Genomic DNA, 18,341 nt, shown 5'->3' on the forward strand with positions numbered 1-18,341 from the left:
AAATTAAATAAAATCTATTAAAAATTTGAAAACTTGAATTTAATGCATATTAATAATACCTTATACATCACATATCTTGGCATTAATTTTATTTTAAGCAGATAAATCACGATCCAATATAATCAATCTTAATTCCATATTAATCTAATGTCTGAGTTAATCAAGTGTCACTTACCAACATCCATTTTAAAATAATTTTCCAAAATATTATCTCATTATATTCTCAGTATTATTTTGAATGTTATTCTAAATTAAAAATTTTTTTCCAAAAATGTCAAATTTTGAAGTAAATTGTTCTTTATTTTATTACATCGGTTCAGAAAAATTTAATTCCTTTCTTTGCAGATGGAAGATTGTTGTGGGACTTTTTACAACAATTGTTAAACGACCCATCACAAAGATACACACATTATATTGCATGGAAAAGTCGAGAGACGGGTGTTTTTAAAATTGTCGATCCACCGGGTCTCGCGAGGCTTTGGGGAATTCAGAAGAATCATTTATCCATGAATTATGACAAAATGAGCCGAGCATTAAGATACTATTATCGTGTCAATATTCTCAGAAAGGTGCAAGGAGAACGCCACTGCTACCAGTGAGTATTTGAAATAAATAATTCAATAAGTTAAGAAGATTTTCTGCAAAATTATAAAAGAAAACAAATTTTCATTCTATACTTTTAATGTAAAATTAATTTTTTCTAAATTATAATTTTTTTTCAAGATTTCTACGCAATCCAACGGAATTAAAGAATATCAAAAATATTTCGTTGTTACGCCAGCAAATGCGAATAAAATCAGAGCCCGAGGAAGAAGGCGCACTCACGGGAAATGGAATGGAGCCTGAGATGGATATGCCAACGGATCTCTCCATGTCGAGTATGAGCCAACCTTCGGGCATAAATCAACAACAATCGAATGAACAGCCTCTTCCTCTCCACGACCCTCCAGCCAAGTATCGAAGTCACGCGTACAATCTCGTTAAAACTAATCAGGAGCCGGAAGACAGGAAGTGACGCGGGAGTTAGCAGTACACAGAGAATAAAATCTCCGCACACGAATCGTCGAGTGCATTGTAATTGTTCACTCTGTGGCTGACGAATATTTTTCCACTATTTAAAAAACAAAGAAAAATAAATATTCTCCTATTTTGCCTCCGAAATTAATTCATCGCAAATTTTCGGAAATAATTTCAAGAGAATGAGAGGGAAAAATGTCATACTTCGGCCTTAATCGGGTCTTGAAAGTCTTTTTTTCGTTTTGTTTTGTTTTTTTGTTTTTTTTTTTTTTTTTTTGGGAGTCAAGACTGATCTTCCAGCGTCCAAGGTGGAAAACTTCGAGACGCCTGAGAAGTTTAGAAAGAGAGAAAGAATGTTCGAATTTCAACGACTCTAATAGAATTTTCCATATAAAAAAATATAAAAATGTTTTATTTTTCTTGTTTCATAAAATTGAAAAATCATTTGTTAAAGAATAAAAAAAATTAATTAAAAAAAAATAATTTTCATCTCGTAGCGAAAGTCGTGAATTAAGTTCGTATTAAATTCTCAATTTTTCTATAATTGAAAATGCAACAAAAGAAAATCAAAGAAATTCGAATTCTCAATTTCTTGAAGAATCTTCTTAGCCGATATTGGAAAAAAGAATAATAATAATAATAATATACAAATAATGTGCAATGCTCACGAAACTTTTCGGGGACATCGGGTCCCAAAAATAAAAGAAAATAATGATAATAATAATAATAATGAAAATGTCACGCCAGAGTTTCTTTTCGCTCTTGAATTGTTTTTTAATTCGCATCGCTGAAGATTTATCTTCTTCGTTTAAATAAATAAATAAATTTGTGCAACGAAAAACGGTCTGACAAAAGAAGGGACAACAAAAAATTTATGCACAATTGCAAATCTAAAATAAATTATGAATGTATATGATTCTAATTATAATTTAAGTATATAGAAGCGGGAGAGACGAATATTATATTTTTTGTAAAACGCATCGGAATTAGAATTTTTAATAAAAATGTCAAATCAATTATCAAAACTTTGAAATAATTTCGTAAATCATTATTTTGAAGTGAATTTAAATTTTGTCAAAGAAAATATATTTTTTTAAATTAGAAAATTTAAAACGAAAAAAAATATTTGTAGAAATAAAAATTTGTAAACAATTTATCAAGTGTAACAAAATTTTTAGCAAATTGTGTTTCTTCTCTACATTTTTAAATTTTTTCCCACTTTTAAAGTAAATTACAATTCCGATCGTTATTTTTTAAGCCCTGTGATTAATCGTCAGAAAAAGTGTAAAAATTTTACCGAAAGGCTTTTTTTAAAGAGGAAAATAAAGAAAAGAAAAAGTATCTTGCTTCAAAAAAAGGAAGAAAAATAAACAATCTGTGCCAAGAACAATACTTGATATAGGTATACAAAATATAAAAATAAAAAACCGAAAAATGTGGTCGTTATTATGAAAAAAGAAAGAAACGGTGCACCTTTGTAATCGACTATACTTTATTAAGATCTCTACTGTAAATAAGCTATGTATGTACTATTGTTTTGTAAACCGTCGAGAAATACAATATTATAATTATAATAAACAAACGTTTAAAAAAAATTCTATTTGCAAAGAACTAGGTACATAAAAAATGATAAATAAGGAGGAGACAAAATGAAAAATTTTAAGGAAATCCGGGGCCAGAGTTCAAATTTATATACGAAAAAAAGTTCATATATATATAAATATATATATATTTTAATACCAAAATTTATATTCGAAATTTCTAAGTTGTTGGTGGTGCGATTGTGGCTTACATTCCGCGACCGATCTTTCACTCTTGTTCGTTCTCTCTATTTTCAATAACAAAAAATTACTAAAAAAATTTGCGATTAAAAAAATTTTTAAGAAATCTTGGGACAAATAATGTTTGAAAAAAATTCGCCTATTTTTATACGCAAATTTTTCTTTTTTTAATTCACAAAAAAAAAGAGAATAAAAAATTAGTGGAGAGTGAAAGAGAAAAAGATGAGATACAAACGAGTACAATAGAAAAAAATCTGTATCTGGCATCTTATATACTGTGATCTCTGTAAAAATTAGAAACAAATAATTTGAGAATTGATTAAGGGGTTAGAGATTCCCAAATTTCTTTTGTTTTTTTTTTTTGTTTTTTTTGTTTTTTTGTTTTATAAGATGATATTTGAGGCGTTAGACGTATATATATATATAAAAAATAAATAAATATATATCTTTAATTTTTCGTTTGGATACATTGTAAATAATTTATATATATATATTTGGCAGGCGGTATATATGAAGAAAAAATTTAAATAATTGCTGGTTAAGTAAATTTAATAAAAATAAATTAGAAAAAATAAATAAAAAAATAAAAATGGAAACAAATTCAAAGATTGTATGAGAAAGACGATAGAAAGAAATAAATTGTAAGAGATATCGAAAGAGCTATATATATATATAGCTAATAAGACAAATTGTGTAAAATAATTAAAAAAGAAAAAAAAGGTATAACACTTGTAAAATTATAGCATTAATGCCATTTTATTATGTATAATTTGTTATGGACAGAAAAATGATGAACCTTGTAAATATAGACTTATTTACTTATTAAAATGCAATAGTTTTGTTATCCTTTATATATACATTTCAAAACATTAAAAATTATTTTTGAAATTAAAATTTTATTTATGAGTCCATTATATTTCGCCCTAAGACGTTGCGGCATATTTTTAGAAAAATCTGTTACTTTGTAATAATGATTTTTAATATTTGTAAAACAAATTTTTGGGCATTATTTTTTGGAATATTAATTTTTAAATTGAGTCGCACGGTAAAAAGGTTATTTTGAAAGCCATAGAAATTTAAGGGGACATTCCAGTTGAAAATGGGGAAAAAGAAGGCTTTTTTAAGATGTATTTCTAAAAAAACCATGACATTTATTCAGAAATTTTTGTTTACATGTTATAAATAACTTATTAAAGAATATGAAAAAAAAAATTTTTTTCACTTGTAGTCCAATAAGATGGCGGCGATGTACAACATTTTCAAAAATAATAAATCTTCGTTAGATATTTCTCTATGGATGGAACCACAAAAAAGTGGAATTTTCGTCCCCTTCTTTTTTTTAGAGTACATTTTTCCCAAAACTTGAAAAAAAACATGTTTTTATTCAGAATTTCTGTTATAGAAAAAAAGAGAAAAAGAAATTTTCTAGTTTTTGAGGTTCCATCCATAGAGAAATATCTAACGAAGAAAATGTTTTTTATTTTTTTTTAAAATGTTGTACATCGCCGCCATCTTGGACTACAAGTAAAAAAAAATTTTTTTTCATATTCTTCAATAAGTTATTTATAACATGTAAACAAAAATTTCTGAATAAATGTCATGGTTTTTTTAGAAATACATCCTAAAAAAGCCTTCTTTTTCCCCATTTTGAACTGGAGTGTACCCTTAAGGAAAAAGCAGAGAAATAATTTAGATAATATAAATGTATTTATTGACAATTGTTTAAAATAGTCTATTTAACTTATAATAATTGATTAGTGTGTAAAAAAGTCAAAAATATTAGGTGAAAATTGACTATTAAACTTACCTGTTAAATGGGAAAATTTATATTTCAATTACAATTTTTTCGAAAGTTTGTAAATATTTTGAAGTAATAAATTAATAATGACTTAATATTAAATACTTTCATATGGTGCGCTGACTTTTTAATTTTATTTTCTAAAATATGAAAAAAATTTACTTTAAATATTTCAAATTTGAGAAATTTTGGGCAATTTTAACATTAATATATCCTCTGGCGATAAATAAAAGTCTAATTTTTGTTTAATTATTCAAGTTAGATCTTCTTCTATACCCTATTAAGATTTAACGTTGGAGAACGAGTTACTTTTTAAGTTTATTCAAATTGAAAAATTTACTTCCGAGAACGAAATTAAAGGTTAAAATGCAAGTAGTTTTATAAACCTGACTTGATTTATGATTTGAAGGATAAACTGCTTAACTAATTTTTAAAATAATGTTTAAACAAATTAAGACATCAATTTCAAATTACTTTTGCTTTTATAAATATTTCAATTTTGAAAAATAAATTATTTTGTTATTCGATATTTTTTAAATGAATAATATAAGTTTCATTTACAATACTTTTTTTATTTTCCTTAATTTTTACAGTCTACTGTATATATTTTTTGTTTGTAAAAAAGGACATGTTTTATTTGGTACCCAAAATAATTTTACCTTTCAATATGTTTTATTCTTTAAAAAAGTTGATAAAAAAAATTCTTAAATATTGTACAAATATTGTTGTGAATAAAATATTCTAATCTACATCTTCGTCTTTTCTCTGGAACATAACGACATCTTCGGCAATAATTGAAGTTGTCGGTCGTATTTTACCATTTTCGTCTTTAATTTCTCCATAATAGAGCTTTCCTTGAACTAGAACTCTTTGTCCTTTTCTCATAAAACGATAAACAGATTCCCGTAACGCGGGACGAAAAACGACAATTTTGTGCCAATCTGTTCTTTGCACTACATTACCTAAAAAAAAATTTCAATTTTCATAATTTTTTTTAGTTTTAAAAGAAATTGAATAGATTACAAATATCTTCTTTATCATTAAGAATAATAATTATTATTGTAACTAAACGGTTCTAAATTATAATCAGTAACAAAAATAAATAAATTTTACAAAAAAATTTTTGAGAAAAATGATTAATTTAAAAAAATACAAACCATCATCATATTTGTAATTTGTATGTGTAGCTACTGAAAATGTAACAACTGGATGATTATCATTGCCCCTTTTTTGTGGTTCACCTCCAACTCTTCCAAGCAATGTTACTTGATTCATGCCTAAAAAATTAATGTACATTATAAGTAAAAGTTTAATTGAATCAAATATCTTGACAAACTTTGTTATTAAAGATTTTTACACAAGTTATTATTTAAATTTTTGAATTTTCCGTCTTTACAACGTGTGTTAAAAGAGTAAAAGACTTTTAGTAAAGTAAAAAAAAGGTTCTTAATAAATATTATATTATTATTATTAATTAATTAATTATTAATCTAATATTAATTTCTTTTCCTTCAATAATTCGTAAGCAAAATTTCCTGCTTCTATTCAGTAAAACAGGAAATACATTCAGTTATTATTTATTCAAATACATAATAAGCCAGAGAGAGAATTTACTTTTTTCTATTTTCTGAGATTCCTGTTCGATTTCAGGTGCAGTTTCAGCCATTTCTGAAAACAATCTCGTCCCACTTATCCTTTTAATTTGTTGAATTTGCCTGATTTGTCTGGTAGTGCTAGACATAACCTAAAAATGTATATATTTTTAAATTACCAATAAAATCAAATAAAAGTGATAAAATAATTAATTCAAATATTAAAAATACTAAACCTTTCTGAGAAACATTATTTTAATAGAATCTTATTTAACTGAACAATTAGATTTAAACAGTTAAATTTTATAAATTTTCGATAGAATCCAGAACCCTTGACCACTTTTTTTCCTCGTGTTGTTAACTGCTATGATTAGTTTCTTTCTCCATCGATAGATAGCGCAATTTTATTATTTTTTTTTAAATCAATATCAAGGAATCCATATATAAAAATGTGTGGCAAATTATTTATTAAATTATATTAATAATATTATCATCTAAGAATTAAAAATATTTTACAATTTCATTTTCTCTGTGATAATTTTTTTTGCCTTTTGTTTGAGTTTCTTCCACCAATTAGTAAATATTAAAATTTAAATTTTTCCGCTATTAAAACCTCAACTATACTACTGCTGGTACTGGTACTGGCAGTAAATTTTGCATTTGCATGTGTTTATTGTACCTAAGAGAAAAATTAATTTAGTAAAATGTCTAAAGAAAGTGATGATGAGGAATATAATGAGTATATAAAAGATCTACGTATTCCCTGTCAATATGGAGTTAAATGTTATCAAAAAAATCCGATACATCATAATAAATATAAACATCCACCAGAAACCAAACAAGTAAGATTCTTAATTGTTTTTACATTTCTTAATATAGTAATTCATTTGTTTTCATTGTTATGCAATGTATTTTTGACTTTTCTACATTTGCGACAATTTAATTTGATTTTCTTGTGTTATTTTCCCCTTTTTATAATATTTGAATTTCCTAACCTCAAAATTGTCGTTACGAATTTTTTTCATTTATTGGGAATGAATAAAAAATCGTTATAAGTATATCAACAATTAAATATGTGCAAATGGAAGGTTTTTTTGTCATTATCAGTGCGAAAGCATGTAGTAAATTATTTGTTTATTTTAAATCATAAACAAGCTGTTCTTTTTCAGTACATTTATACCTATACACATCAATTATTATTATTATATAATATTAAAATAGGTTAAAAATTTATTATTGAAAATGAACTGAATATTAAAACTTTAAAATATACCTATTATTAAATAATTCTTTAAAAAGTTAAATTATTAAATTTTTAAATTTATAGATTAAGTACTTTATAAAAATAATTAAATTATTATATTATTTATTTTATAAATATTAAATGAAATAAAATTATTTTTATTTTAACAGTAAAATAAATTTTCAAACAAATTTTTAAGCACAAAAACAAGAAGCACATGAAGCAAAAAGCAACAAAAAGAAAAGCTGAGGACGTGGTAAATAATTCGAAAACGTCACCGACTTCGCCACAGGCGACTCATCGAGATAAAAAGCAAAATCAAAGTGATGAGCCTATATCTGAAACATCATCATCGCCGCAAAAAGGAGAATCTGAAAAGATTTACCATAAAAAATTTAATAATGAAGATAGAATATCTCCTTCGCCAGAAAAAGAAATTGTAGCGGTAACAATTTCTGTGAATATGAGAAAAACAAGGAAAATTCAAAATTTAACACTGGATGATAAAAAACGAACAATTAAGAAATTATTTCTCACCGAAATGCCAAAAGATTTTTATCAATTTTATGAATTTTGTAAGGAAAATTCTAAAATTGATCCTGCTTCGGCATTTAAAATTGTTCACTTAAAACTCGTGGGCCCCTTTGATATTATGAGTGATCAACTTTTTGAGATTCAAGAAGAGGATAATTATTTAAAACATTGGAGGTATTTTTACGATCCTCCAGAATTTCAGGTAATTAATCATAATTTTTTTGTTTATTTTTTAATGATTATTTTTTTTATTAAATTCGTACAGAAAATAAATTTTTTCATTATTTATTTTTTAATTTTGAAGATAAGTAATATTTTTTAATTATCAATTCTTTTTCTTTCCAAATTTTTTCCAGACAATTTTAAAAGGAAACGACAAGGATGAATTGCACTTTGGATATTGGAGGGACGATCCCGATAAAATGCCGATTTTCGTTGCGAAAAATAATGCCAACGTTTCTTGTAAAATTGTTCCAATCGCGGAAAATTTATTCGGTGCTTTAGAGTACGTTTTGATATATTTAATTTAAAAAATAATCAATTAACTGTGAAAAAAATTCGTTAAACACAAAAGAATTTCTAATTCAATTATCAAGAATAATCAATTATATAAAATTAAAAATGAATTTTCTATTTTTTAATAGAATTACATATTATTGTGATTATAATAATTGTTAAGTCCAGAAAAAATAATCAATTGCTATTTATTATAAAATTTAATTACATAATTAATGAGTGTATTTAAAATATATTTACTGCTCATTTTCTTCTTTGTTTCTATTGCAGTTCATATCTCGAAGAAAGAACAAAATTGGCGAATCCGTTTGAGAAAACGACAATTGCTCGTCTTCATCAGAAATTAAAATTTTTTGCGAAGGAGCGAAACATTACTTTAGATAAACACACTTCGGGAATGAAGGAGAGAGAAAAAAAGGTCCTTGCAAGAACTTTACATGGCGCCGGAATAGTTGTTCCTTTCAATAGAATAACACAAGTTGGTTATAGAAAATTGTCAACTACCGAAGGTAACATTTTTTTTTGTATATTTCTTAAAATTCTCCTTTAAAGAATATAAATTTATTATATATTAACGAGTTAACATTTTTTCAGTAGTTGAAAACAAAACGTTGAAAAATTTTCATACTATGATAATGAATAATTATAGAAAAAAAGTAATAATCTAATGAATTTTAGTAATGTATCTACTGAAATTGTAATTGATTTTAATTTAAAAAAAAAATAAATTACTCATTTCTTTTTTTCAATTACGGAATTGAATTTGAAAAGTAATAAATATATAATAAATTTTTATTTGCAGCTGATTTACAGAAAATGTTCAAGAAAATCGAAGACGCAAAAGGCGATCCTGAGAAAAATTCAGGAATGACAGAATTGCAAGAAGTTGTACGTTGGGCGACAATAGCGGCTGATGAATGTGATTTTGGAACTTGTTTAGAATTAGGGCATGATCTTTTTTCCAGCGGTGTGGAACAAGTTAAAGAAATGGCACTACAAATGCTCTCGATTGCCTACGGTCAATTAGATCGTTCCGATTTTCTGAAAATTGCTCAAGTTCATTTGAAAAATAGAAAAAAAGGACCCTTACTCAGTTGCCTTTGACTCTACTACAACGGCGATAAAAAATGCAAGAGAAACAAGCAAAGTTTAAAAAATGGTGTCCATTATTTATTTAAAATTTTTAATTCTCGATTATCAGATATCTATGAATTCTTCAAAACACAGGATTCCCACACAATTATTGTAATATATTAATTTTCACATAATAAAATTAAAATTCACAAAAATAATTATTCATGTTCAGAAGCACAAAAATAATACTTTTTTTAAATAATATTTATAAAATGTCACTTTTTTAACAGAAAGAAAAAAAGACGACATATTAAAAATTGCGACTAATTCTGAAATTCTTAGGTAAATTTCTATTTTATGTATAGATTAATCAATTTGTTTTGGAGCAAGGAATACAATTCTATTGTATGTAAAGTTGAAATTACAGAATGAAAAAAGTGCATTTTTGATTTTTTAATTGTGATTAATTAAAAAAATTTCAAATAAAATATGTTATACTAAATTTAGGTCAATCGATTCCTCTCGAGACAAGGAAGAAAATTTAATTATAATATATAAACTTCCGTTCACCACTTATAAAAATATTTTTGATAAATATAAATGTTTGTAAAGAAGAGACTAAACAAATTTTCTGAAGGTATTTTCTGAAATACATTTGTCCATTTTGCGATTTTTATGTATCAAATAAACCTACCAAATTTTACTGAAATTCGTTGAAACTTCTTCAAGTTATTGTGTATGATAATATTTATTTGTGACAAGGGCGGAAAAGTAGGGGAATCGAGACTCGCTTGAGGTTTGCCGCACGAGTCGAGATTCCCCTATTTTCTGTAAAAGAGATCCCTCGTGAATCGCGTAAGCGGGGGTTCGGTTCAATTTTTACTAAAAAAAACCAAACTCAAAATATTAATTAAATTTACTTACATTTACAAGAAAGCCATGATTTTTGTAAAATTTTATGTTAACTTTGAGGTTAGTACCAAGCCTGTCAGTGTTTACTTGCTTGTTCACAGCGTTCCCTCTCTTACACCGCAATGACGCATGCGCGAAATTACCATGTCTGGCTACATAGTAATAATTGTTCATATGAAGTTGGCAGACCTTTTTAAAGAATCGCGACGAACAGTGAACTATGCTTAAAGATATGATTTCCCCTCTTTTCTCGCACTAGTGCGAGAAAAACGGAACTTTATTCGAGTTTTTGACGCACTTGTTACTGAAAAAAAAATTTCGATTTCAATTATATTGCTAATAAAAATAAATACACATACCATCGGTGCTGATGGATACATTTATAAATGTTGAGACAAAAACGAGAAAGAGTATAAATTTCATTTTAATATAAAGATATCAAGCAAATTAACTAAATACGACAAATGGCAGCTATCACATATGTAGTCATTATTTTTCAAATAAGTTTCATTTTAAATAATATAGACCTATGACTAAACTGCACCTATTTATACAGAATTTAGATCACATTTAAGTGGCGCAACAAGAAGATTTTTAAAACTACCTTATCTAATGTTTAATTTGACGAGAAGGGGATTAGAAAAAATACTGTTTCAGTGACTTAACCAAATTTTTTAACTTTAGCAGGTGTTTTTCGTTTGCATTTCATCAGCTTATTTTACCAGTCAGAATTTTGGTACACTTAGATAGATTATTTTGATACTTGACTAATATTTTAATGTAAACAGCTAATTGTTTTATTAAATGTGAAATAAATCAATCAAAATTTATACTGTAAGAAACAAAAAAATTTTATTAGGATACTAGTACACTTTTAATTCTCAGCTCTCTAATTAATATCAGTATATAAATCTTTTTTAAAATATTAGACTATATAGGGTAACTGTGGCTATTCCTGCGGGTGTACCAATTGCTGCAGTTTTTATATAATATTATTTATCATTTATGAATATATGATTTGTTCAAAATGACTGCAAAAATTATTCTACATCTTACTTGATGAAATAGCCAAGAAAATGTGCATTTCGTTAATTATTAATGTAATTATTTAAATTTAAAGTAGACTATGACTGAATTCCATGAAATTATGGAATATGGCAGCCATGAACACCTATCAGAAAGCGTTTATATTTTCAAAATTTTCAATAATATACACAATTTAGTGTTACTCTAAGTAGCACGATATATCAACCAGATGTAACGGTGATATCACCGGGGAATGTCAAAATGTCCGCCTTACGGTGATATCACACGGTGACATCGAGGTGATATCATGTTGATATTTTACAGGGATTTAAAATTTTTTAAAAATTATTATTTTTTTTATTTATTATTATTTTTTAAATTATTAAAAATTTTAAGTCCCTGTAAAATATCAAAATGATATCACGGTGATATCACCATGATATCACCTCGATGTCACCGTGTGATATCACCGTAAGGCGGACATTTTGACATTTTCCTGATGTCACGGTGACATTCCCCGGTGATATCACCGTGACATCTGGTTGATATATCGTGCTACTTGGGACTATTAAATAAAGTAGGCTTTATTGTTTTAAATAAATATTTAGTTACCTATTTATTATTTGTTTATAATTACCCAGATAGCACGCAAGTTTGCTGCCAACTTGCAGCCGACTTGCGTTGCAAGTTTTGCAAGTTTGCACTGCAAGCTTGCTGCAAGCTTGCAATGTCCCAACGTAGCTTGCAAAGCAAGTTTGCAGCAAGTCTGCTGCAAGTCTGCTGCAAGTTTGCTGCAAGTTTGCTGCAAGTTTGCAAATACTACATTATATTTTGCAAAAAACTATATTTTAAATAAACAAAAAAACAATGCGCAGTTCAATTCTATAGCACATAGGGCTGCGCAGTAAATTTTTTTTACCTCCCAGCTATAGTGCTAAATACATAGTAAAGGGAATTTGTATCTTAAATTAAATTAATACTTAATTAATTAATACGTTAAATAATAAATTAATAATCTTCCAATGCAAGTTTGCAGCAAACTTGCAGCAAACTTGCTGCAAACTTGCTGCCAACTTGCTGCAAACTTGCAGCAGACTTGCTGCAAACTTGCTGCAAACTTGCTTTGCAAGCTACGTTGGGACATTGCAAGCTTGCAGCAAACTTGCAGCAAGCTTGCAGTGCAAACTTGCAAAACTTGCAACGCAAGTCGGCTGCAAGTTGGCAGCAAACTTGCGTGCTATCTGGGTAATATTCCTTAAAATTGTATTACCAGCAATATTTTCATTGCTTGTGTGTATTCCTGCGATTTTTAAATACGTTCACTGCGCAACTCTTCGCAAAGACATAACCTAACTTCTTTGTTGATGTTACCGGTCAAGGCCTGAGCAGAATAGAAACGTAATCGGTATCGTAATCGTAAACGCAACTGGAAGAATAAGTTAGAAAAGGACAAACAATCTATCTATCCTTCTCTAACTCATTCTTCCGGTTGTGTTTGCGATTACGATTCCGGTTACGTTTCTATTTTGCTCAGGCCTTCACTCAGATCATTGTGTCATGCGCAGCCTGATTTTCTGCAGTTATACCCGCACAGGAATTGGTGTTTCGTTAGTAATTGCCACACAGGAATATCGACATCTCAACAGCAATACCCTCATTTACAATTATTTTTTAATTAATATTTTTAAATGCTAGGAGTTTCCAATAAACCTAACTTGAATTTATTAGCAAAATTTAATAATAATAAAACTTTCATTTGTAATTGAAATAACGACATTTGGTTTAAATATGAGCTCAAACAAGTTTTGCAAAGTTAACCTACACTGAAAATCAGCAGAATAACCCACAATTACCCTAAATTCAAGTATTTCAGGGTAACGGTCAGTTTTCACAATTAGTAATATTTTGCTTCCTCATAAAGGAGGTTTTATTGTTTTGACGAAGAAATTCGAGTGCAATTTTTGGCCACATTTGGAGGATATTTTTTTCCAGTGATGATATATTCAAGAACGGCTTTTTGCATAAATATTCAGTTATTTGTGCTCTACTTCGTAAACAAAAAAAGATTCAATAATATCGCCACAGAAATCCAAAAATGATATTTGAAAAAATATCCTTGTGTGTGTGTATACCAACATTACATTTGCCTCAATATCTCAGGAATTAGAAGAGTTACTGACCTGAATTTTTTTTAAATTATAGATTTCATTAGGGGACATGACATAGGAGTATTTTAAGCCCTATTAATCAAGTTTAACCTTTATAGGATGGAAATATGAACATTTCAAATATCAAAAATTCAAAAAAACGTATTTTCAAATATTAGCTATTGACTTAAATCTTTATGAGGTAGCAATATGTATATCTAAATTTAAAATAATTATCAGCACTATAACTTGGCAGCAGTTTTTTGTTTGTTAAACACATTACAAATACATATTGCATTTGTTTTTTTAAACGTTCCACAATTTTTCCGAGCAAACAGGTATGTAACCCCATGAAAAATATTTTTCAAATATAAAATGGATGTTATTGTATGAGAATACTTTTTTATTATATTCTATAAAGAATGAAGTAAAAGTAATTAAAAATAGTAAATAATTTCATTTAGACAAGTAGATATAAATTTGTTTTGAAACAATTTCTGTTGTAAAGTAAATATGCTCAGTAATGCAATGTGTAATGAAAGTCACCCGCAGTAGTTGAGGTCTATATGCGGTCAGACGACGCTCAGGAAATAAAACCACTGTTGATTCATCGAACATATTACAAAACAAACATAATTTTCAATTTCACTACTCGATTTATTGATTTTGTCACCTGTGTTGATTGAAAGTTCATAACCAGTAATTAACATGCAAAGCTATATATGTGTACGAACAATTCGGCCTTAATTAAAAAATAAATTCTCACAAATTAATTGCAAGTTTAGAATACCATTTACTTAAACATTATACAACGTTTAAAGTATAGTAAGAAAACAAAAAATGGTGATAATGCCACATCTAATGTAGGGGAGAGCGGGGCAAAGCCGCTATGTGGGGCAAAGGCGTTTTTCAAAATATCTTCCTTCTTTCTTATCTAATACAATTTTTGTTTACAGTTTATTATTAATATGATTAAAGCAATTAATTAGAAAAGAAAAAAACTCGAAAATATTAAGTACAATAAGAAATATAATATAAAAATAGTTTTTGCAAGGAAGAAATGAAAATTTCGTTGATCGAAGATTCAAATTTAAAAAATAGTTTTAAGCACTTGGGTCTTAAAAATATTTCGATTGAATAAATGAATCATTTATCTACACGATCTGCATTAAATTTAAATTCATTTTTTTATTTATATAAGTGAAATTTTAAAAATAAAAAATGTTTGTCATTGGGGGCAAAGCCGTTTAAAAAATGTTTTGTAAAAACAGTTAAAAATGAAAATCTGCATTACCTTTAGACATGAAGGATTTCTAACTTCAAGCGCATCAAATGTCAACAAAAATGTTATATATTTTATTCAATAAAATAACTCCAAAATTTGTCTATTGGTAAATATTGTTATTCTTAAAAAATGTTTGTAAACAATATATGTATGTATATCAATATAATGTATATTATTATTAATTTAAAATACAATTAAACAATAAAAAAATGTACTTTTAAATATTATTAATAATTAAAAATACAATTACAAAATAAAAAGAAATTATTATAAAACTAGCAAAATTACACGCGCGCAAGCGCGCGTCCAACTTTAATTGCAATGGTTATTTTAAAATAATAATAATAATAATAATAATAATAATAATAATAATAATAATAATAATAATAATAATTCTGCATCAATGGAGAAATAAATTAATAATAGGTATATTTCTAATTTTCACGTTATCATTTATTTATACACAGAAAAAAATGAGTTTGATGTTATATAAATAAATAAATTTAAGTAAAAATTTTAAAATATAAATATTAAAGTTTTAGAAATAAATATTTTTGATAAAGTCAATGTTCGATGAATTTTTTATAATCTTTCAAATTACAAAAAATTAATTATGCTAAATATTTTTTTGTATTTTCTATAAATATTTCGTTGCAAATGAAAATTTTAAAATGTTTTTTTTTCAAAAAATTTAATTAACTGATAATTAATAAATATTAAAAAATTATGTAATCAAAAAAAAAATTTAAATTAACAGAAAATTATTAATTATATTTTAAAAAGTAAAAAATTAAATTAAAAAATATTTAAAAATTTTGAAAAAATAAAACCTAAAAAAAATTTGTAATGTTTTAAACTTTAAACTTAAATTAAAAATTAAAATCAAATTGAAAATTTTTTAAAAAAGCAAACTATTTTTATATTGTTTATAGATAAAAAAATATAACAATTTAATAATTAATAATAAAAACAAATTAATAATAATAAATTTATGAATAATAATTTATAATAAATAATAATGAATAATGAAAAAATAATGAAAGATAAATAATAATTATAAGTTAAAATGTTCTAATTATCTGTAATAATCATTATATTTAAAAAAATGTATATATAATATAATAAATTTATAAATAATAATAAAAATTATATTATAATTAAAACTTTTTTTTCTATAAATACCAAGTAGGAAATATACTGGTGCTGCACACAATGAACAATATCTTTTTTTACTTTAAACTGTCACTTACAATATATGACTTAATTAATGACGATGAATAAAAATATCCGTCATGTTAACCATAAAATATTACGAAATCAAGAATTGTCAAAATTTTAGAAAAACAAAAGGAACAAAATACGACTAACTTCAAGTGTGGACAGACGGAATGAATGAATGAATACGGAAATTATTATAGTTAATAATAATATACAAATATCCATTAAATGAAAACAAATATTTTAATTTCATTTTATTTACAGACTTCAATTTTATTTTTTAAATTTCAAATTTCCCATTTTTCACACTGCGCATGTGCATGCATTTCTGACGCTGAAAGCATAAGGGCCAACGCACAATAGCTTCGCGAAAGTCGTTCGCGAACGAGATGCATGAGATAGAAAAGGATACGAATATATCGCTTTCGCGAAGCTATTCTGTTTAGGCCTTTAATCATTACATTGAATTTATCCTCTTTTTTTTTTATTGTTTTTTTAATTCACTGTTTGTTTTTTATTCACTTATAAAAAAGGTGGTTGACATTTAAAAAAAAATATGAATGTGTTGAAATAGAAAAAAATAGATTAATACAGATCTAAAATTTACTTATTAAAAGTTGATCGTTTTGAATTCAAATTCGCCATTTTGGTATAGTTTCATACGACAGGAAGTGTCGACTTGTGGCGCTACCAGTAAACTTCCACTAAAACCATTTCTTCCTCATGTTCCTCATTGTTCTACTCGTCGCAGAGAGAAGTGTAAGTAAAAAAGTGAATTCTTTGTTAATATCATTTGAGTGTTTAAAATTTTTTTTATTGATCTATTCGGTGTTCTTGTTAGTTATTTTATTCGTCCGAAATTCAGAAATACTCTTCAAATAAGTAAGAATCGGGTTCTAAATTGAATTAAAATAGTAAATTTTTGCGGTGTGAGATTCTATGTCCGCCCCATTTTGTGCACGCTTGGCTTGGCGTCATTTTTTCCCCACAATCGTAGAATGTGGTTCACAGAATTTTTGCGTTATTAATCGATAAATTTTTGTAAAAATAGATATTATTTCGGTATTTCTGTATTTTATTTACAAAATTAATCGAATTTATAATATATTGGATGATGGAATAATCGTTAATAGTAAATATATTCATCGTAAATGGAAGTGCAATTTTTTCTCACTCTAGAAGCATCGGTGCTATTTTCTCTATTATTTTACTTTGCTCGCGATCAAAAATATATTGCCAACTTGTGACGTCACACACATAATGTATATATATATATTTATTTATTTCAAAAAATTATTTTAAATCTATTCATTAATACTTAATTATATAATATATAATTTCAACAATATATTATAATAATCTTAATTAATTAATAATAGTATTAATATTTAAATATATTAAATTGTGTATTTTCACTTAAAAATTTCACAACATAACCTATAATTTTAGTTTCTAATGTCCCTTTCTTCAGATCGCGTCACATATTCAAAAAACAAAACAAAACTCAAAAATGTGTCTATCAATAAATATTATTATATTTAAAAAATATTTGTAAACTAATTAAAAGTATTTTATCTATTTATTTTTATAAAATAGAGTTTGTTTAACTAGAAAAAACAATTTCTATAGTATTATTTTCTTCTTGCAGTTAACGTTTTATTTGGAAATCCTCAGTTTCATCGTCAATCATCGTTCTGATTTGAAGATACCGTTTTTGCGTTTTGAAAGAATCAATTGCATCGTCACTTACCGGTATTCTTGGATATCCTGCATTTCACTTGTCATTTTCTGCTTTCGTGTGAGGTAAGAATTTTTAATAAAAAATATTGAGATTTTGATTGGATTTTCCTAATATTATATTCCCCGCGATATTGCGGGTATAAATGTAAAGGGATTACACAATCGATATTATTCTTATTTTCAATTATAACATATTGCCATTTTAATTTTTTTAATATTTAAATATTCAAAAAGATAAAATTTATTAATTTATTGAATATTATTATATTATTATTAATTTATTCTTATAAAATAGAATTTCTTTAACTGGAAAAAAATTATTTCCATAATTTTATTTTCTTTTTCCAAATTTCAAATCAATTTTGTGGAAAAAAATAAAAAAAAAAAATCGTCCATGGGTAAACAGAATTATTTTTAAAAATTATTTTTTGCATTTATTCTTATAAAATTGAGTATGT

The 18,341-nt window shown here is 26.0% G+C and overlaps 3 protein-coding genes across 4 annotated transcripts in view; 2 read left to right on the forward strand and 1 right to left on the reverse strand.

Moving 5' to 3' along the window:
* LOC127276933 (ets DNA-binding protein pokkuri) overlaps nt 1-4,698 on the forward strand; it is a 31,479-nt gene extending 26,781 nt beyond the window's left edge. The window contains exons 4-5 of the mRNA XM_051297689.1: nt 346-595; nt 724-4,698. Coding sequence (XP_051153646.1) covers nt 346-595; nt 724-1,015 — 542 coding nt within the window. The 3' untranslated portion in view covers nt 1,016-4,698. The remainder of the gene's footprint in view (nt 1-345; nt 596-723) is intronic.
* Nucleotides 4,699-5,147: 449 nt separating this feature from the next.
* LOC127276950 (single-stranded DNA-binding protein, mitochondrial) lies at nt 5,148-6,578 on the reverse strand. The gene is made up of 4 exons (XM_051297712.1): nt 6,425-6,578; nt 6,211-6,340; nt 5,754-5,873; nt 5,148-5,558 (listed from the first exon to the last, which is right to left on the reverse strand). Exons 1-4 carry the CDS (start codon nt 6,437-6,439, stop codon nt 5,338-5,340), a joined length of 486 nt encoding a protein of 161 aa, XP_051153669.1. The 5' UTR covers nt 6,440-6,578; the 3' UTR covers nt 5,148-5,337.
* A 149-nt stretch (nt 6,579-6,727) lies between these two features.
* On the forward strand, nt 6,728-9,773 carry LOC127276939 (histone PARylation factor 1). Of its 2 annotated transcripts, none has more exons than XM_051297694.1 (5): nt 6,728-7,030; nt 7,631-8,167; nt 8,322-8,470; nt 8,752-8,990; nt 9,284-9,773. In XM_051297694.1, the coding sequence occupies exons 1-5, from the start codon at nt 6,893-6,895 to the stop codon at nt 9,583-9,585; spliced, it is 1,365 nt and encodes a 454-aa protein (XP_051153651.1). In that variant the 5' UTR covers nt 6,728-6,892; the 3' UTR covers nt 9,586-9,773. The 2 variants fall into 2 exon arrangements, with proteins under 2 accessions (XP_051153651.1, XP_051153659.1); XM_051297702.1 differs by having other exon boundaries at nt 6,888-7,030; nt 7,602-8,167.
* Nucleotides 9,774-18,341: the final 8,568 nt, after the last annotated feature.

Source organism: Leptopilina boulardi, unplaced genomic scaffold (genome assembly GCF_019393585.1).
Source record: "Leptopilina boulardi isolate dan_hultmark-lab unplaced genomic scaffold, ZJU_Lbou_2.1 LbouV2_107, whole genome shotgun sequence".
Classification (NCBI taxonomy): domain Eukaryota; kingdom Metazoa; phylum Arthropoda; class Insecta; order Hymenoptera; family Figitidae; genus Leptopilina; species Leptopilina boulardi.